General features: G+C 42.1%; 1 protein-coding gene and 1 long non-coding RNA gene across 5 annotated transcripts in view; one reads left to right on the top strand and one right to left on the bottom strand.

Annotated features, from left to right (window-relative positions):
• Window positions 1–1,035: 1,035 nt before the first annotated feature.
• On the bottom strand, window positions 1,036–9,649 carry LOC117706656 (uncharacterized). Its single transcript, XR_004606595.2, has 5 exons — window positions 9,463–9,649; window positions 9,154–9,265; window positions 8,731–8,799; window positions 4,460–4,713; window positions 1,036–3,515 (listed from the first exon to the last, which is right to left on the bottom strand). It is a non-coding gene; the product is annotated as an uncharacterized LOC117706656 (long non-coding RNA).
• A 126-nt stretch (window positions 9,650–9,775) lies between these two features.
• The window catches only part of Alg14 (ALG14 UDP-N-acetylglucosaminyltransferase subunit), a 99,474-nt gene continuing 87,200 nt past the window's right edge, over window positions 9,776–22,049 (top strand). For all 4 annotated transcript variants that reach the window (XM_076933194.1, XM_034499588.2, XM_076933195.1 and 1 more), the window contains exons 1-2: window positions 9,776–9,991; window positions 15,955–16,106. In XM_076933194.1, the coding sequence (XP_076789309.1) occupies window positions 9,856–9,991; window positions 15,955–16,106 (288 nt within the window). In that variant the 5' untranslated portion in view covers window positions 9,776–9,855. The remainder of the gene's footprint in view (window positions 9,992–15,954; window positions 16,107–22,049) is intronic.

Raw genomic sequence — 22,049 nt, forward strand, 5'->3', positions numbered from 1 at the left:
TTCTTTTTAAGATTTATTTTTTATTTATATGAGTACACTGTAGCTGTCTTCAGAAGAATGCATCAGATCCCATTACAGATGGTTGTAAGCCACCATGTGGTTGCTGGGAATTGAACTCAAGACCTCTGGCAGAGCAGTCAGTGTTCTTAACCACCGAGCCATCTCTCTAGCCCGGTGGTTAAAACAGGGTCTTAAGTAGTCAAAGATAGTCTTGAACCTGTGATCTTCCTCCTTTCAACTCCCACATGTTGAGTTTATAGGTATGTGCTACCATACCTCTGTTGTGCATTTTTGTTGTTTTGAGATAGAGTCTCACTCTGTAGCACAAGACATTCTCTAACTCATGATGATCCTCCTGCCTCAGCCTCCTGAGTGCCAGGATGTATATGTACTATGATGCCTAGCTTGGAAAAGTAATTCTTTACTGAAATGTTAAATGATGTTTAAAAGAACAAAAACAAACAAAAAAACCTTCTTCTGGGCTTAGGGGATGTAGTTCAGTTTGTAGAAGTTTACCTAGCATTGACAAGGCCCTGAGGCTGGTCCTTATCACACAGCTATAATCCCAGCACTTGGTAGGTGAAGGCATAAAGATCAGAAATTCAAGGCCATCCTCAGCTACATAGTATATTTGAGGCCAATCTGGGTTATATGAGATCCTGTCCCCCCCCCTCAAAAAAAAGTCTATTCTTTTTAAATTTTATAAGTGAAAAGTCACATATAGTTAGTAATAGCATATTTCTATCTTGCTTTGTTTAATTTGTAGCATAATAGCTTGCATGAACTGTAATACTTTCAATGATTCCATAGATGATTTTTAAAAACCCGCAGAATATAGAATTAGACTGAGGAGGATTGAGTCCTGACTCTATGGACTCTTGGCTCTGTAACCCAGAGAAAATGGCAAGACCTTTGTAACTCAGTGCTCTCATTTGTAAAAGGAAGAACCTAATGATATCTATCTCATAATATTTTTATGAGAAGTAGATAATGCATGTTCTAACTGCTTGGCATATAAGAAGCACACAAAAAAGGTAATTATTATAAGCATTTGTATTTGAGGGTTCACACTCAAGGAATCCTAGGCAAACCAGTTATGACTCAAACAGATATTAGCGTATATGACTAGGAAAAAGTCTTGTCTTGTCTGTGGGATTACTTGGGTTGTGCTGGGACAATTTCTATTGCTGACTTTCTGAAGGCCTTTAATGGTAAGAATCACAACCAATAGTCCTGGTGGTCACACGGCCCCAGTTGTGTCTCTAACCCAGATAAGGTGTTTCTGTCTTTATCCTACCTTGTCATAGGGTCATGGGTGGACAAAAAGTTGAACGAGGTGGTCTTTCTTCTTGGGTCTTACAGGGATGCTTCAGTCTTCTTGTCCATACTTTTCCGTCTTTACTAGGACTGACCCTGCTCCAGTGAGATGGGCTCTGGCTACCCAGAACTCTACAAGGCCCCACCCCCTGGCAGCCCATGGGATGGGGCTTATCTCTAGGAGACCCTGACAAGCAGTTAGTGATCTGTATACTCAGGCTTATTGTTAAGTCATTGCCTGGGTATCAACTGTTACTGCATTATTGCAGTACCCCTAGAACCTAGCCACATGAACACCATATAAGAGGTGCTAATAGATTTGGACTAAATAAGTGAGCCTGCTCATATTCCCAATGACTTCAACCCCCAGAAGGTATGGATGATCTGATCGGTACCATTGATTCTTATCTCCATAATTCTTTAAACACCCCTCTCCTCCAGTCTGATTCGACTCTCATCCTCACCCTCTAAAACCTTTCCCCGATCCCCCTGCTTTTCTTGATGCCTAACTTGTACATTTCTTGTACTAGAACATCTTTTTCCCTTCACTGCTTAAGCAAGGTCTTGCTCTCATATTTTCTTGGTACGTCCCTCAAATAGAAACCATGATTCTGGGGAAGACCTATCTCTTGCTCCCTATTGCAGCTTCCAAACCTTTTCTCCTCCTTTCAAAACCTCTGGTTCCTTGGAAGATCTTATCATATTGCTTTACTAACCCTATACATTGATGATGCACTTCTATTAAATTCACTAAGCATTAGGCTTAAAGAAAAGGACTGATGCCAGGCTGTGGTGGCACATACCTTTAATCCCAGCATTCGGGAATTAGAGGCAAGCAGATATCTGATTTCAAAGGGGCCTAGTCTACAGAGTGAGTTCCAGGAGAACCATAGCTACACAGAGAAACCCTGTCTTTAAAAAACATCAAGAACAACAAAAACAAACAAACAAAGGACATGGATGTGCAGTAACCAAGGCGGGGTGATTGTGGTCCTGGACTGAGTAGACCAGAGGGGAGAGCTAGGACTTAGAAGAGCTACACATAGGAACAACCATGAAAGAGAGCAGAGATCTGAACTACAAGGAACATAGTCTTCCCTCTAGCTGCTAGAGTCTAGCAGAAGATCCCCACTGGCTACATCTAAACAGTACCAGAGTAAGGAAACCTGTTGATTTTAGCCCCCAGGTTTCATAACAAGACCTAGAGGTCTGGTGGGGCAAGTAGAAGAAATCCAGCTTCTATCCAATGCTGGTGCCTTCGACTCTCTTTAGGATCTGAGCTCTTAGCCAATTATTTTCATCTCCATCACTCAGTGTGGGGTGGGGGGTGCTTATCAACCTTTCCATCCATTCCCACAGTCATGCTCTAAAAATTCCCACCAGTATTGGCTTCAGCCATTCCACTCGGACTATGACCTGGATAGTTCACTGCAAGGCTTAAAGTATTTGTATTAGCAAGGGTTCTCTAGGGTCACAGAACTTCTGGAATGTCTGTATATATTAAGAGAATTAATTAGAATGACTTACAGTCTGCAGTCCAATTAGTCCAACCATGGGCAACTGTGAATAGGAAGTCCAAGAACTTAGTAGTTGCTCAATACCATGGGGATGGCTGTTTCAGCTGGAATTCTGTATAAACTGGAGTCCTGAAGTCGATCCCAACAGATGTATCAGCAAGTAAAAGCAGGCAAAGAAGAAGGAAGTTTCCTTTTTCCACTGCCTCCAGCAGAAGGTATGGACCACCATATGTACCACCACACCTGGGCCTAATTCTCTTCTTGGAACTTGTTCTTTCTCGGGCTGGCCTTGAACTCGGAGATCTGCTTGCCTCTGTCTCCTGGGATTAAAGGTGTGTACCACCTTGTCTGGGCCTAAGCTTTTTATGGCCACTATACCTCAAGATCCACAGCAAAAGTGTTCAATCTTAATCTTTTTTTTTTTTTTTTTTTTTTGAGACAAATTTTATACATCCTAAGTTGGTTTGGTCCTTACTATATAGCGGTTACAGTAATGTGCCAACCCCAGTTCTATGAGGTGCTGGGGACTCAACCTAGGGCGTCATGCCTGATATATGCAAACACTGCACCAACTGAGCTGCAGCCCCTGCCCAACTCTCCAACCTTCTAACGAGCTGCTCTTCCCAAGCCTTCACTCTTCATTCACTCTCCACCTCCGTTCTTCTGTCTTCACCTTCTGCTCTGTCCACAGAAAATTCCACAGATCTCACAACCTGGGAAAGAACCTTCTTTTCTCTGTTTATTTACCTTGTCAAAACCAACCCGGCTGAAAGGTTCATTTCAATCTGCCTTTCCCAGTGGGAGGGAAAATATGTAAAGATATGTTGAATGCTTTCTCCTAAGTTTGTTATCGCAAGCTTTAAATGGCGTTTTGTCTGTTTGTTGTTTTTGAGACAAGGTCTCTAACCTCTGAATTTCCTGCTTCCACCTTCCAACTGTGTCCTGCAAACACAGGCATATGCTACCAACCCTGGCTTCCAAAGCATTTTTAATTACCCTGCTCCTAGTGAGGGTGCCGGTTACCTAAGATTACTATCCTGGACCTTCTTTCTTCAGCTCTCCCGCTTGGTAAAGACTGCCCTGTCTTCAGTCTCTCAACCACAGACTCCCGTGTATCTGCATCCCCAGCCCAGCCCACTGGCTGGTTAACAAGGAAAGTAAGGCTCACCCCTCCTCCAAACGCCCTCTTCTCCACTTAGGGTCTAAACTCAAATCAGTTTCATCTTCTGAAGCAATTCATTCCTGTTCTCACTCCTGTGGCAAGATTCCTCTACTTCCGGCTCTCTGAGAGCAAGTATGTCAAGTTCTCACCTTAAAACTGATTTCCAGGGGCTAGGGCTGCAGTTCTGTGGTAAAGGGCTTACCTAACATTTACAAGGCCCTGTCTTTGATCCTCAAAGAGGGAAAGACACATTTCCTCAATTGCAGATTTTCTCTTTTACCCAAGATGACCATTTCCCATTTAGGGAAAATTGGAAATGCCTAATAAGAAATCTGATTTTCTTCATTTTCTAGTCTGTCTCCTGCTCATTCTCAATTGTTTTACAGCATTTGCGATGCTTTGGAATGCCGCCACTATTTAGATTTCCAGCGACTGACGTGTTCCAAGTACCTGACCTACTTACCTATGATCAACATGTACAGGGCTGACTGCAAGTCTGATCCTTAAGTCGTTTTTCTTCTTCTGGTTTCTGTGGATGGGTTGCATCTGTGACTTTTCTGTTGCTGTTATAAAACACCATGACCAAGTCGACTTACAGAAAGAGGTGTTTATTTGGGCTTACAGTCCAGGGCGATAAGAGTTCCTGGTGGCGGATGGGCGCACCAGCATTCAGCAGTCATAGCTAGAGTTGCAGGAACAGGAACAGGTTGTTCACATCTAGAACAGCAAGCACAAAGCAGAGACAGTGACTGTAAATAGGAGAAGCTTTTTGCTCTCAAGGCTCATCCCCAGTGGTAAGACTTCCTGCAGCAAAGCCACTTCACCTAAGCCTCAGAGTGTCACCAACTGGGAACCAAGCGCTCAAATGCCTGAGACTATGGGGGAGCGTTTCTCATACACCAGTCTTTCATGATTCTCCCTCTATCCTCAAGACTTTTCCATCTCCTTCCTTTGATTGCTTAGCCTCCTCTACTCTTCTAAGTGGTAGCAACCCCAGACTCTTCTTTATCCAGGACTGTGGTGGTGAATATTGGCTGTCAGCTTGACAGCACCTAGAATCCCTTAGGAGCTTTTGAGCGTGTCTATGGTGTCAGTTAGGTTAAATGAGGTGGAAAGATTTACGGAACTGTGGGTGCCACCGTTTCATGGACTTAGTTCCAAACTGGATAAACCAAGGAAAGCAAGCTGAGAACCAGCAATCACCTCTCTCTGGTTCCTGACTGCGAGTGTACTTGACGACCTGCCTCACACTCCCATTGCCACGCTTTTCCAACTATAATGAACTGTTCGCTCAGACTACCAGCCAGCGTAAACTCTTCCTTCCTTCCTTCCTTCCTTCCTTCCTCCCTCCCTCCCTCTCTCCCTCCCCCCTTCCTTCCTTCCTTCCTTCCTTCCTTCCTTCCTTCCTTCCTTCCTTCTATCCTTCCTTCCTTCTATCCTTCCTTCCTTCCTTAAGCTGTATTTATCAGGTATATGCCACAGCAGTGAGGGGAGTAACTAACACAACTAGCTGTGTGTGTCCAATTGAATTTTTTAAATTATATTTCTTTTATGTATATGAGTGCTCTATCTGCATATACACTTGCATGCCAGAAGAAGGCATCAGATCACATTATGTGAGTCACCCTGTGGTTGCTGGGACTTGAACTCAGGACCTCTGGAAGAGCTCTTCCAGAGCTCTTAACGGCTGAGCCATCTCTCCAGCCCATGTTGACTTAAATCTAAAATAACACAATAAGACAAGATTAAAACTTGGTTCAATTGCAGTAGCAGTATTTCACATGCTCATTGGACACATGTAAGTAGTGTACCACACAGATACAGATAATGGCATCATCACAGACAGTGGTGCTGGACAGGACAGGACCTTGCCCAGCTCCGTCATTTATAGTGCATCTATATGATAATGAGCTCTAAATGTATACTGACAATCTGACCCGATCTTCAGATTTGTACATAAAACTGCCTGTTTCACATAAGAGCTTGAATGTGTCTTAACAGGTTATTGAACTAAAGTCCAGAATAGAGCACTTTGTTTTCATTCTCTTCTGCCTTCCTCCACCCACAAAAGCATTTTCTCCTCTGTTAGATGACATTATCTCACCAGGGTTTTAAAAATGTTTCTTTTTTTAAAAAATTAATTTATGCATGTATGTTAGTATGCACACTGTGTGCAGGTTCTTGTGCAGGCCAGAAGGCACTGGAGCTGTGACTGCACAGGCAGTTGTGAGCGGGCTGATGTGGGTGCTGGGAAAGAACCCTGGTCCTCTGCAAGAGCACCCAGTGCTCTTAACCATCCCTGAAGCTTCCATTTCATCAAGTTTAAAACAAAAACAAAAAAAAAAAAAAATCTGGTTCTTCTTTTTTCTTCATCTTCATTATCTAATCCATTTGCTTTATTAACCTCATACATAAAATATGTTTCAAATCTATCCTTAGCTACATCGTCTGTCATATTGTCTAGTCCATAATTCTTGCTTGGGACACTGTTCTGCTTATACAGTATACCCTGCATCTACAACAGTTTGCATGCAGCCATGTTCAGATGCATAATAAAACACGCTGACTAAATTGACACAGTCAATCCTGTATAGAATACTAAAAAACAAAATCCAACGTTGTAAAAACTTCAAAAATATGTCTGATAATAGATATTTGCCATAGAAACTTTAGGAAATAATTTTTTTCTGTATTTTTGAGGAACAGTCTCATGCACACCACGTGGCCCTTACATATACTCTGGGGCTGAGAATGACTTTGAATTCATTTTCCTGCTGTCTCTACCTACCTCCCAAGTGCTGGCATTAAGTATTTAAACTACCAAGACCATCTCAAGAAACTCCAGTGAATAGGTTCAAGAATGACCACTTCCCAGACACATTTATTGGTTGGTGTGAATCACACATCGTTCATTTTGTCAACCATTGGTATTTTTCTTGGACTGCTTTTCTGGAGCACCATGAATCCGTTATCAATGTGTCAGTTTGACTCACCTCTGGGAAAACTTTTGTTGCTGCTACTTTCCGCTCGGCCTTAACTGCTCCACTTAGCCTGCTGTAGCTTACTGACCTCTAGAATATATTCTGCACATTCTGTCACAGTCCACTTCTTCCAGTTGTGGTCAAACTATATTTTTTCTATAGTTATAGGGATTATAATGAGACAAGGGGATAAGGTAATAAGAAATGTAATAGTATTCTTTCTATGGTAAGTAAGTTGTCCCTAATAATGGGGCTTGGGGCCTAGAGCCATGCAATCAGTATATTCCTCACTTCCGCAACGCCTCTGTCAGTTTACAAACACACATCTCCACAGCAATCCAAACACCACAACTGCCTATGAAAACGACCCCCTCTCTTTGCCTCCTCTTCATATCTACCCTCCATCCAACGGCCAATACTAGCATTTTACGTCACCCTCCATTCCCATCTCCACCAGCCTTGGGATCTGCTTCGTTTTATGTATGGGTAACATAAATATGACTTAAGGGGTACTTTGGTTTTTGTCTTGTTTTGTTTTTCAAGACAGGGTTTCTCTGTGTAGCCCTGGCTGTCCTGGAACTCACTCTGTAGACCAGGCTGGCCTTGAACTCAGAAATCCACCTGCCTCTGCCTCCCAAGTGCTGAGATCAAAGGCATGTGCCACCACTGCCCGGCATAAAGATGACTTAAAATAGTGAAAGAAAGTCTCCAAGGAGGGATTCTGAAAAGATGTATTTTTCTTAATACAGAGCCAATGGCCAAAGTAACAACTTCTAAGGTATGCATCACCATGCCTGACCACTAATAACTTCCTTCAAATGTGAAGGGAATCATAGGTTGAAGCCACTTTGGAGAACAGCAGAGAAGGTTCTGAAAGAAAATGACATGATACTTTGTAACATGCTTGAGCCACTCTTTCCTCTGTTCACGTGTATGTGTGTGTGTGTGTGTGTGTGTGTGTGTGTGTGTGTGTGTAGGCCAGAGGTCAATATTGTCTTTCTCAATAGCTTCTCTGCCTTGTTTTTTGTTTTTAAGGATTTATTTTGTTTTAATGTGTGTATGTGTTTTGCCTGAATTATTTCTGGGCACATGTATGTGCCTGCAGAGGTTGGAAGGAAGACATCAAATCCCCTAGAACCAGAGTGGCAGAAGGTTGTGAGCCACCATGTTGGTGCTAGGACTAGAACCTATGACCTCTGGAAAAGCAGCCAGTGCTCTTGCCATTGCGCAAGCTCTCCCTAGTCCTTGAGCCACATGCCGTATGTCTAAAACTACATCATTCTCATTGCATCCAAGTACAGACTTTCATCACATAAATAACCTCAGGCAAATTAACCTTTGTGTAATCTATTTCTCTATGGTAATTCAAAGAATAACATTTACTTAGGACCTGACTGTAAAGAATGAGGTTAAGAGGGATTGATGAAACAGCCTATAGGCAATGTGCTGTGATGTCAACCAGGTACAGATACAGTCAGGAAGTCTCCCAAGCCGCCTGCTGAGTCAGGAACCAACACACTTGGTTTGGGGGGTGGGGCTGTTGTTGTTGGGTTTTTTTTTTTTTTTTTTTTTTTTGAGTTTTTTGTTTGTTTTGTTTTTGTTTTTCCATTTTTTGAGACAGGGTTTCTCTGTGTAGCCCTGGCTGTCCTGGAACTCACTCTGTAGACCAGGCTGGCCTCAAACTCAGAAATCTGCCTGCCTCTGCCTCCCAAGTGCTGAGATTAAAGGCATACTCCACCACTGCCCGGCATACCTGGTTTTATAAGGCGATCACAGGGTGCAATCCTGGAACTTCTGATACAGTATCACTTCCAAAAGCATTCTAGACTCAAGGGAAATGTAATCATCAATCCCAACTGAATTTAACAGATATGCTGCTGTAGCATTCTCTGTCAGCCCGAGTTTGGATCTCTGGTTTCTAATTCTAGACCTGACACTATTGTACTTAGGTCAAGTTGTAGCTTCTTTCTGGACCCATCTGCATGCCTGACCTAGCCAACCTGTAACCCCATAAGGGTCTGAAAAAATATTTCTTGTCAAGAGGTTTTATTTTGCTGTAACTTAAGCTAAGTAAACACAAACGTATGCACAACTGGGATTAGAGTGGACAGTGGAAGCCTATCATTTCAGTGGAACACGGGAGGAATAAGCCAGGAATGCTTTGTGATAAGCTTACCTGTAGGGCTATGTCTTCCTCTCTTGCTACCTGAAGCCAAGGTCCTCTCAGGAATATGACATACCTTGAAGTGATCAGTTTTCTGGTTATAGTTTGAGATCTGTGACATTGTCTAGAAAAGTAAAAAACGTAAATGTTAGGAAAGGGAGGATTTGAATGTTTCCCGGCTAAGAGTATGCCTCTGACTGGCAGAATTTTTCAGTTCTGTTTGTCTTGGAACCCAAGTGTCTTGTAGGCAGGAAGAAAGGAAGTAGTGATGTATGCCAGGAGCCTCAGGCAAAAGCTGGCAGGACTGGAGCAGCTACTAACCCGGGGCTTTGTGGCCCTTCTGCGGAACATGTAGCCTGATCTCGCCACTGGTAGAAATCAAAGTTCTCCAGCACTTAACTTTCCAACTGCACAACTGCAGCACAAACTCAGGTAAGACAACCATTACTGTTCTATGCAGGACATTCTGGGCAACTGCCCTTAGCTCCACCCATCACAAACAAACCCCGCCCACTGAGACGCAAGAGACGCGTCGTTCTACGTTTTCCAATCAGAGCCACACTTCTGAACTTTGACCGCCCAACTCGGCAAGCTCCGCCCAGTGCAGACCAGCCCCGCCCAGAGAAAGGTACTTTGTTCCTGGTTTGCTCTTTAGCGCGTGCTTGCAAACTTTGACCGCTAGCGTCGGGCATATACGCATGCGCCGTCCTTTGAATGGTGAACGTACTGATTCTAGCTGCCGCAGCTGGAGGGCTAGCGATCTTGCTAATCGTGCGACTATGGGCCGTGCTTCAGCCCCATCACGCCATTCCCCGAGAGTCTCTAGGACTCTTGATAGTAGCTGGATCCGGTGAGTATCCGGGCGGAGGCCAACGTGCTTGTGCTAGGCACTACAAACCCCAGAGTGCACCGCGACTCTCTTCAGCCTTCTTAGCGCCCTTTAGGAGCGCTGCATGTTGAGATTTGTAGTTTCTTTGCGTTCCCGGAACTGGTCAACCCAGCCAGGAAAAATGCTGGTTAGCTGACTACACCCAGCCGCCTTGTCATTAAGACAGGTCATTTACACTTGTCTGTAATTAAGCCTCTCTGTAGTGTACTGCTTTCTAACAAATAAGCGACGGAGTACGCTGAAGCCTTTTGATGCTGATATATTATTGCCCTCTTTGCTGCTGTGCGTTATTAATCTAAGTCTTTTGAATTTAGTTTAAGGAACGTGAACATTACATAGTAAACAAAGTAGAGTTGTCGCACTTTTGAATGCGCAAAGTCCTTGAGGATAAAAACGTGGACACTCCATACGACAATACCTTCAGAGTGACAGGATATGAGTAATAAACTGTCCAATCCGGTCTGAAAATTTTTAAACTTAAAATTTTAGATGAACAGTTTTGATGGATGTATAGTTAAACACGACTCACCTTTAAACAACCAAGGTGATACCCGAACTATCAGTGCTATCTGGAATACATGTTATAGCCTATTGCTCCAGGAATAGTAAAACAAAATCAAGCCTAACAGAAAATGATGCAGTCAAGGCACTGTAAATTCGGGGTGTTTTAAGGCTGCCTCTGCAGGAGGCCATACAGTTTTACAGTAAACTTTTAAAAAATACACACTAATAAAAATACATAAACTAGTAATGTAGTTGTGTATTGCCTTTATCAAATGTTATGTACTATATATAGTAGTATATGTTATACTTTTTTAATATGATAGACAGCACAGTAAATTTGTATTCTACAAACATAGATTACCTTGGGCTACTATGTTAAGATGATTGCCGCGTCACTAGACAATAAGGATTTTTCAGTTCCTTTTTAAAACGTCATTATGTAATGAGTAACTACACACACACACAAATAATACTTATGATATAAGCAAATGTACCAAACTTACATACAATTATAATTCTTTACTTATTTACTTAACATATTTTGAGCCATGGGAATGGCCAGACACTACACTTGAACTCTGGAAAGAAAACAAAACAGGCATCACTAGCCACAGCGTGATGCCTGTGTGCCAAGCACTAGGAAAAGGACAGTGCTGCTGCAGTGAAGGAAATAGGGACACACACAGAAGATGAGACAGAAGGCGTAGCTGCCACACTGAGAAGGACCAAAATCTCATATTAACTGTATATAAGAGGTACAAGTTATTTCGAGCAAGATGCAAAGCCACTGGGGACTTTTGAACACAAGTAAAGTATCTATCACATACTTTTAATAGGAACACACTGGGTATAGTGTTGAAAATAGCCTCAAGAAGTATAGGGAGAGGAAGTAGGCAGAAAGCTGTATTTATAATTTATGTGACAGAGTGGCTTGGAGCAAGATGAGGTGGTGAGAAGTGATTGGAGGGGTGGAGAGATGGCTCAGCAGCTAAGAGTCCTTGTTCTAGTACAGGACTAAGGTTTGGGTCCCAGCACCCATATGGTGGCTCACAGCCATCTATAACTCCAGTTCCAGGAATCCCGTAGGGATTGAGTAGAGTCCTGAGTAAATGTATGTTGTTGATATGGTCATGCCCTGTGGGAGTGGCAAAGCCTTCTGTAGGTGAAGGGCAGAGAAATGACAAAGCCTTCTGGTCCTAGTAGGAATGTTGATTGAGTATGCAAAATATAGCTTTCTCCCTCCCAGAGATGTTACAGGCTGCAGCCCTCTCCCCTACAGAGACTGTTCCTACAGAGCTAAGCTTGCCTCCTTGTCCAACTGTACATAATAACCCTGTTTCCTTGTACAGCTGTATGTTATCATCTTGCCTTCCTGTACATAATGAACACCCTAAGCTTCTGGGGTCCTGTGGTTTCTTCGTTGGAGAGCCTAGACCACGCAGTCCTAGCTATTCTATATGTGTGTCTGCATGTCTGTCCTTTCTTCGTTCTCTCACCACCCAGTTAGGACAGATTCAGAAGTTATGCAGAACATGGCAGGATCTTACACCCTCTTCTGACTTCCTTGATCACCAGGCATGCAGATGGCACACAGGTATATGTGCGAACAAAACCTTCATACATATTAAATCTTTTTTTAAAAAAAGGTTTATTTATTTATTATGTATACAGTGGCCTACCAGTATGTATGCCTGCAGGCCAAAGGAGGGCACCAGATCTCATTATAGATGGTTATGAGCCACCATGTGGTTGCTGGGAATTGAACTTAGGATTACTGGAAGAGCAGCCAGTGCTCTTAACTTCTGAGTTATCTCCCCAGCTGACATGAAATACATCTTTAAAAGTTAAAAAAGAAAGAAGTGATTAGATGCTGGGTGTGTTTTAAGGTCTATCTAATAGTATTTCATCAGTCCATAATGATCTCCAGTATGTCTCTTTTTTAAAGATTTATTTTTTTATGTGTGGGTGCCCATCTACTAAAATGATCTTATCCCTCCTACTTTAAGAAAGATTTATTTTTATTTATGTACATGTATATGCTTGTGTGATATATGTGCATGTGTGTGTACAGAGGCCAGAAAAGGTTGTCAGATTCCCTGGAACTGGAGTTACGTGTAGTTTTTGAGCTGTCTAATGCGGGTACTAGGACTCAAACTGAGTCCTCCGGAAGAGTGGCAAGTGCTCTAAACCACTGAGCCATCCTCCAGCCCCCTCCCCTAATGTAATAAAAGAATACAATGGAACTGCAGTAACAGGATCAATCATTTTAATGACTTCAGTAACAGGGTCAATCATTGTGGTGACTTTACTATAGTAACCAGGTTAAATTTTCAATGAGTGCATTCATTGAGTGTTTCCTTGAAAACCAGAAGAGAGACTGTTCAAGCAAGTCATTTGAAGCTCTCATTTCACTGGATCTTAAGCTCCATCATTAATTGTTCCATCTGTGGGGTGGGGTGGGGAACTACTTGGCCCAACACTTCTTCAAGGCCCAAAATAGAAATCCTACAGTGAGTATAAAGTAGATGTGTCAATCATGTGCCCCAGGGGAGAAGATGGGAAGCAAGCTATAGTTAATTCCTGAGGTGCTCACTGCAGCTAGCTCGTCACATTTCTTTCTAATTCATTCTAGAACCTGGAAAAATGGTCTTTCTCCTAATAAAATATCTGATGGAGGGGGGGAAAAAGTACATTTTGCGTGCTTGTCTTTCTGTGTGCTCCTGTGTTATTAAAAAGTCATTCTTAGAACAACAAAGGAGATGGGGATGAAAGAGCTTTCTAGGAGAGAGAGGCAAGGAGGATGTGGTAAGAAAGATGGCTGTAGGGAACACTGAAGGCTAGGCTGGACCAAAGAGCTTGTGAAATAAAACTGAAACAGTTACAACTGATGAGGAGTTTGATCTTCTTTCACTGTAGCCGTGATGGTTTTCATGAAGGAAACCATGGAGGACGTGCAGGTTGACTCTCTTTCCCTACTCGTGGGTTTTACATCTTCAAATCCAAAATAACTTGGAAAAAAAAAGTGCATTTGTAATGAATATGTACAGACTTTTTACTGTTCCTTAAACAATACAGTATACTAATTATTTGACTAGCATTCACATTATATTAAGTAAGTAATGAAGGAATGATTTAAAGTGTATAGAAGGAAATGCACAGGTAACGTGTAAAAATGAAACGCTTATGTGAAAAGAACTTGAGCACCTGGAGATTTTGGGTTCAGTGGGGAACCCAGAACCCTGTGGATGACTGTAATTGATGTTTTTAATAAAAGATTTTTTTAAATTAATGTGTATGTGTGTGTGGAAGGTGGCTCGGGAGCTTAGAAGACGGTGTCATGTCTCCTGGAGCCAGAGTTAGAGGCCATTGTGAGTCACTCCGTGTGGATGCTGGGAGCTGGACTCCAGTTCTCTGCAAGAGTAAACAGAACTCTTGATTCTCTTAATGAACCATTCTTCCGGCCCCCACTGTAATTGATTTTTTTTTTTTTTTTAACTTTTCAAGACAAGGTTTCTCTGTGTAGCTCTGGTTGTCCTGGGAACTCACTCTGTAGACCACACTGACCTCAATCTTGCAGAGATTCACTTTCTTCTGTCTCCTGGGTGTTAGGATTTAAGTCATGCACCCCTACTGCCCAGCTGAAACTGATGTTTTTTAAAGATTTATTTTATATATGCGAACACACTGTTGTTCTCTTCAGACACACCAGAAGAGGGCATCGGATCCCTTTACAGATGGTTGTGAACCACCATGTGGTTGCTGGGAATTGAACTCAGGACCTCTAGAAGAACAGTCAATGCTCTTAACCACTGAGCCATCTCTCTAGCCCTGTAACTGATTTTTAAGATGGTCATTTTGAGAATAAAGTATCAACATCTTTTAGATTACAAAATTTAAGGAACTGAATGTAGACTCCTGTGGGGGAACGGGTAACCCGTTGAAGGCTTCAGTGTGCTGAGACTTCTGTTGGGACCTGAGGCTAGAATGGCTAACAATTTTTCTTCAGGAAGCTCACACCCTGACGACAGAGCTCATGAAGTTGCTTCTCCACACAGAAGCCTCGTTGGCCTGTCTTTGTCCTGCTTGCCTGACCTCACCTCACCTTTGCCCCTGTGTTCCCATTGCCTCATGAAAACAGCTCAGACCTCACTGTCTCTTGTTCTAACAATCCTGCCTCTGCCCAAAGGTCTCCACTCCTACGTCTGTTATTTTTACATGTCATCTTCTTAGCTTTTCCAGGGTGATTATTTTGAAAGCATTGATTTTTCTTTTCTTTTTTTTTTCTTTTGTTTCTTTTTTGTTTTTTCAAGACAGGGTTTCTCTGTGTAGCCCTGGCTGTCCTGGAACTCACTCTGTAGACCAGGCTGGCCTCAAACTCAGAAATCCGCCTGCCTCTGCCTCCCAAGTGCTGAGATCAAAGGCGTGCGCCACCACCGCCTGGCAGCATTGATTTTTCATAGCCCTGTGTCATCCCACCTGAGTGGTCTTGCATCTTCTTTATAAATGCATGTGTGTCTTACCCTCTTCTGGTCAGCTGTCTGACTTCAGGAAATCAAGAAAGTGTTTTATACTTCCGTATACCGTCTTCATTTTTTACTGATAGTACCATTTTTAATGCATTTATTATCTTCTATATAAAAGCAGTACTTATACAAGGGTGTTGATTGCGTGTTCTGTGTTCATATTCTATGTTCTTTTAGGAAATGTGCAATCACATTAGTTCCTTACCCCTGAAAGCATGACTTTGGTGAAATGTGGTGAAATGGGTTGTTTACATGGTAGGTTACTTTTTTAAATTAAGGTTTTATTGTTTATTATTTACTTATTTGGGGTTTTGTTTGCTTGCTTGTTTGTTCGTTTCTGATATAGGGTTTCTCTGAGTAGCCCTGGCTGTTGTGGAACTTTCTCTGTAGCACATGCTGGACTCAAACTGAGAGATCTGCCTGACTCTACCTCCTGGGTACTGGGTTTAAAGGTGTGTGCCACCACCATCCAGCTAAAATTTTACTTTTAATTATATATGCTGGGGGGGGAGAGTTTGTGTATGTGTACATAGGTGACTGTTGGACCATCAAGATTTCCTGAAGCCAGAGTCACCCACCATGGGTGGTAAGTACTGAACTTGGGTCTTCTGTGAGAGAAGTACACATTTTTTAAGTACTGAGCCATCTCTCCAGCCCACATTGCATTTATTCTCCCTGTTTTTCTTAGATTTGGATGTCTTAGCTGTGTGTTTGTATGAGTACCAAGTGCAGGTCTGGTGCCTACGGAGGTCAGAAAAGGGTGTCAGGTCCTCTGGAACTGGACTTATAGAAGGATAAGAGCATAAGAACAGCAAGTGCTCTAACCACTAGGCTACCTCTTCAATGATCCCTCTCCATTGTGATCGTAACCTTAAGCCATATTATTCTTGTGTCTAGGTGGCCACACCACCGAGATCCTGAGACTGGTTGGAAGCTTGTCCAGTGCCTACTCACCAAGGCATTATGTCATTGCTGAGTCTGATGAAATGAGTGCCAAGAAAATTCATTCTCTTGAACTCTCTCAAGCCCAGAATGACTCTACTACTGAGGTATGTGATCATTTCTATAAATTGCAAGTTGTTCATAGAGTTTATTGTCTCTGAAAATAAGTCCAAGGTATTTCAGTACCCTTCCCACAGTAGGCAATAAAGTGTGGATTGGTAGAGAAATAAATATCCTTTAGTACCAAATATAAGAATTTCTTTAAAATAAATCTTTAAATTAAAAATGATGCTTTCATTTTATTATTTTAGCAAAAATGATTTTTATTGAATTTCAGTTATGAAAATTGTTTTGGTTTATAGTTACATATTTAAAGCATTCAGTAATATATGTATTAAATCTTAAAGTTCTTTATTAATGTACAATAGTCATTCTTTCTATATCTGTAACAGTGTCTTCAAATCAGATTTGTATTCACCTTTATAATTATTTCTCTATCCCCAACTGATGACTTTATTCTAGCATTTTAATCAGAATTTAGTTATGTAAAAAAGGTAAAGTCACTTTTTCGGTGAAGAAGAGTTGCCACAAGAACATGTGTGCTACTTTTCCTGTGTGTGAGATCAGCTTGACAACGTCCATTTCTGTTTGAGGAGCACTACTGTGCTTGCTAACTTCTCAGAACTGCTGTGGCAGTATAAGGCACCATAACCTGGGCAGCTCCAACACATGGATGTTCTTACAGTTCTGGAGTTCTGGTTGACTTTTAAGCTGTTTTTGAATGCTGACATTTTTTTAATCATCAAAGTGGTATCACAGTAAGGAACAAGCATATCTATTTTTGACACCTTTCCTCTGTCCCTTAATCTCCGGATGGGCCAGCTCAACCACTATTAGGAGCAATGATGTCTCATTCTGAAAGCATCTCTATTCTTGATTCAGTATTGGGAAAAGATGTAGGACGGAGTTGTCCTTTGTGTTGGTTGGTCCTATGTACCATTCTCTTGCATGTTCTCTCTTCCTCCCTCCCTCCAGCCCACCTCCTTGTGTCTGTGCCTGTAGGGTAGGGAGTATAGATGGTAGAAGCCCAGCAGAGACAGAACCTTCCTGTCAAGGCTTGCTGAAAGAAAGTTTCCACCTCCTGGCCTTCTCCTGCAGTATCAGTTAGGAGCTGCTCCACAGCTGCCTCCCCCAATAGCCATCTTTTCTCTTCCTTAGCTTAGTAGACAGGAGAAGAAAGGGTCTGGCAGAAAAAATGTAGTGGTGACCACACATTTGCCAGAAGAGCCCATCTGAGTCACGAATATAGAGGAATCTGGAACTAGAGTGTACAGTACAGTAGCTATCTGCCATGTGTGGCTTTTCACATCGCGATTGAAATGAATGAAAATAAATGAAATCTGACAGTTGGTCCTGCAGTTGTGCTAGCCACATTTCCAATCCTCACTACCCACCTGAGGCTGGCAGCCAAGAAGAGAACAGAAATTGCCATATCACATGATGCTAATCTAGACTTTTGTTTATAATTATAAGCTAGAAATGAAACATGATCAGATATTATGAAGAGAATCAGGAGGTTCAAAGCAGAGACTTCTGCCAAAAGTTGACATAAAAGGACATCATTTTTCTTTCTTTCTTTCTTTCTTTTTTTTTTTACTTCGTGTTATTGGAATTCAGGGGAAAGTTCGTCAATTAAACAAGAATAGTTTGCTTTGCAAAAGAAGCAATCTCAAAACAAAGATTCATTGGAAGAATTAACAAGATTACAGCAGTTAAGTCTCCACGTTAATACTTATTAGGTTAATATCTCTGAAAACATTCATGGATCAGTAGCTGAACTTAAAGGACTTCTCCAGGGTAAGGGCAAACAAGTAGGGAGAAAAATCATAAAATGTTAGAAGTGAGAGAAAAGAAAAAGACAGAGTCCACTGTAGGCACTCCATCTACTTGATTAACTTTGTTTTAATGTACTTAAACCTCACGATGAGCTTGAATATAGGTCAGTGGTAGAGCGCTTGCCTAGCACGCTCAAGCCTGGGGGTGAGTCCTCAGAGCCGGGAGAAGACAAACCGCCACACGACCTGTGTGAGCTTCTGTTCCATACCTGCCTGCTTCCCACTGTGATGATCATGAAAAAACTCTGTGAAGCTTTAAGTTAAGTCCCCAGTTGAATGTCTTTCTTTATAAGTTTCTTGGAGACTGGAGAGATGCCTCAATGTTTAAGAGCACTAACTGCTTGCTCTTCCAAAGGTCCTGAGTTCAATTCCCAACAACTACATGATGGCTCACAACCATATGTAATGGGATCTGATGCCTCCTTCTGTTTTGTAAGACTTACAGGAAGACATAATACTCATATGCATAGATTAAAGTTAAAAAAAAATAACAAGTTGCCTTGGTCATAGTGTTTCCTCATAGCAACAGAATGGTAACTAAGACACTATTAAAATTGATTTTTCTGTATGTATTTGAAATGGATCTCATTCCTATGTGGTAAAATAGCTATCCCACCCTAGTACCAGTCATTAAACAGCCCTCTCCCTCTGCTCCCACACACAGAGAAGATCTGGATCTTGTCCAGTGTACTGTCATAAACCTTTAATCCCAGCACTCTATAGGCACAGGCAGGTGGGTCTTTGCCTGGTATATATAGTGAGTTCCAGGACAGCCAGAGCTATATCAAGAGACCATGTCTCAAACAAAACAAAACTACAGTGTGGCCTATTGCTCTTAATTTCCTGACCCATTTGTCCATACTAAGCCAATACTAAATCCCACTAGTTGTTTTATTCAGAACTGTTGAGTTTGTGTTCTTTTTTATATAGTTTTTATTTATTTATTTATTATTATTATTATCATCATCATCATCTTTGACATGATTATCAAGCCTGTGTTGGTAATTTTATTTGAATTAAATTGCACACCTCAGTTTGAGAAGTGTTAACATGGTTCGATGAGAGTCTGTTCTGGAACATAAATTTTAGAGTCATCCATGTATAGACTCCTCCAGTGAAAACAAGAAACTGCATTTGATTATCCAGGGGCTGACTGAGAGGACTAGGAACAGGACCCCAGGTGCTGGACATGCGGGGGACTCCTTGTGGAAGCACCGGCCATCAGTGTACCGTTCCTTTGCAGGCCTCTCTGCCGGGACCTTTGGTGTGCTGCAGCCCCTGCTTTAGGTCCCTGATGTGCCTATGTCTCCTTCCCCAAATCAGAGATCTCTGCTCCTTTCATTTCCTCCTGTTGGGAGCAAGTAGGTACTCCTCCATCCGCCCTCTTCCATCCGCCCTCCTCCGCCGCTAGGATAGATTTGCTGTATTTGTTATATTTGCTGCAGCACCTGCCCAACTTTATCTAGAAATCTATTGAGCATAATCCATTGCAGCGAAAGTAGTTATTTAAATTTGTCTTGTTTTAGTGGCTTTTTTTTTTCCTCTTAAAGATCTCCAACTGCTTCTCAAAGCATTTTTGATCACCTGTCTTGATCAATCACTTTTAAAACACAGTACAACAAAACAAAAACTGTAAATTAGGTGCCAAGGGCTGGACTCCACTTTTCAAGAGTCTCCTCGCATGAGTGGAAATGATACTCAGTGCGTATTTTTCATTTCCAGTTAAGATAAATGACATGTTTGGTTGGTAGTGCTGACACTGGTCTTAACCTGCTGGCCCTGGCCATCACTGCTCTTATGTCCTCGCGGATTCAGAATTAGATTCTGAAAAGCGCTGACACCTTTGTAGTGTGAATTATGTCCATGGGCAGGAAGTCTGTCCTTAACATGAGTAAGCGAAAATGAAATAGAAAAGACAGAGGTAGGGGCTGGAGAGATTGCTCAGGGATTAAGAGCACTGGCTGCTCTTCCAGAGGTGGGGAGTTGGATGCCCAGCAACCACGTGGTGGCTCACAACCATCTGCAGTGGGATCCAATGCCCTCTTCTGGTGTGTCTGAAGGCAGTGACAGTGTACTCATATATATAAAATGAGTAAATCTTAAGAAAAAGAAAAGGCAGAGGTGAAAGTAGGTGGGAGAGGACAGCAGTGCCTCCTGTGTAGATAGATAAGGAACCTGACACTGATACACAAGCTGAAGGCAGAGGCCTTTCAGCTCCTCTCAGGCTGCTTCTGTACTACCTACCTCATGGCCTTGGGCAGCAGCGCAGGGTTTAGAGTTCTTTGTCTGCCTCCTCCCCAGACTTGGAACTATAATTTGTGGGTTCTGTTCTACCCTATTCTATTCTACTCTGCTCTATTCTAGACTTATCATCCAGATTGTTTTTATTTAAAGCTACAGAACAATTTGGGTATTTCCACATTCATCTTTATCAAAATTTCTAGAGTTACAAATTTCCTGTCTGCATATAGGAATATCAGAATTTTCCATGATAAATCATCTCGACTCAGAACGACTGGTACAGATGGGGAAGAGCGGACAGAGCACTGGCGAGGACATGGGGACACTGAGCTGGCACATTTGCCCATGCTAGTGTTCTTGCCACCCTAGTGTTCTTATTTGCAGTTGTTAGTTTGAGGGGTATGGGTGGAGAGACAGGGGGTCCCAACAGGTAGGCCAGTTGTGAGCCTTTTCATCTGTTTACAGAAGGAAGGACTACTTTCCCTTTGCATTAGGGTTGTGTCTGAAGCAAAGCCAGAGGCAGGATCTAATAGAAGTCTAGGTTTGGGTGTGTGGCCTGTGCCTGCCCATATCCTTCTATAAATGGCACCCTCTCCCTGACCAAACTTTCCTCACCTGTTTCCCCAATAAGACTTTGCCACTGCAGCCTCCTTGTTATACCCCTGTTGCTCTAGGCCCTGAACCCTCTCTTTAGAATTTAATTAAGGCTTCTGAAGTGAGTTAGAAAATGGGCTCTGTTTTAAAACACACACAGTGACTGACTGCCCTGTGTTGTTGTACTATATTACCCACATCCCTACAAATACCTCAGGAACCAAAGTTCATCGATCTGCAGTTGGTGCCGGTGAGAAACCCAAAATCCCATTCCTGATGCGGGCTTGCTCTTGCAAAAGTAAAGAACTTCCCAGAAACCCAAAGACACACCACCCGTTTTATCTCCTCAGTGTTAACTAAGTTACTTTCTAGTGTTCTCTTTGGCTTATGACTTGTTCTTGTACAGAATTTTTATGGTGCTGGAGATGGTGGGTCACACCCATAATTCCATCACTTGGGAAGCTGAGGCATGTCAATTGCTGTGAGTTCAAGGTTAGCTTGGTGTATATAGGGACTTGAAGCCAACATGGACTTTAGAGTGAGACTCTGGCACCTTTCCCCTGCCCCCCAGAAAAGAAAAAAAAAAAAAAAAAAAAAGAAACAAAATTTTAACAAAAAAAGTGAGTGGAATTTAAGGTTTTTGACACTTTGTAGGAAAGTATCATTATCAACCTGTTTATGATAGGTATAACGCATTTTGAGTTTTAAAATTTAGAAATATAACTATTAATTAAACAATAGAGGAAACTGTTTTCAAACTTCTCTTTATTCTGTTTATTTAGACAGTAAGAAATTATTATTATTATTATTATTATTATTATTATTATTATTATTAGTGTGTGTGTGTGTGAATGGACATGTGTGTGTGTGACTTAGGAGTTCAGTGCTGAGAACTGAGCCTGGTTCAGGAAGAGCCCAGATCCCATTTAATCTTTGCAGACTCCAAATTTTATTTAATGGTATTAAATTTTAGATGTTGTGTTTATAACATAGAAATGAAGAGAAATGAGAGTTCTCAGGTTATCATCTGGCTGGGCTAGTTGACTTCTGTGTTCTCTGAGTCACTTCACTGACTTCTTCCTAGGAGACACCCTTCCCTTCAGTGACTGGTAGCAACCTAGACCACAGAGCTGACTGAGGGGCAGAGGGGAGAGCTTAGACCCCTCGCCCCCAGAAAGAACTATTTGCTTGTGAAGTTGAGTGTGTGAAAAAAAAAAATGCCCAGAAATTCTAAAAAACAGCAGTCTCCACTGGGATTGGCTGTAAATAAAGAGAAACCATGCCTCCAACCAATGGTGCATACCTCCCGGGGAGCAATTC

The sequence above is a fragment of the Arvicanthis niloticus genome, chromosome 4 (genome assembly GCF_011762505.2).
Source record: "Arvicanthis niloticus isolate mArvNil1 chromosome 4, mArvNil1.pat.X, whole genome shotgun sequence".
Lineage (NCBI taxonomy): Eukaryota > Metazoa > Chordata > Mammalia > Rodentia > Muridae > Arvicanthis > Arvicanthis niloticus.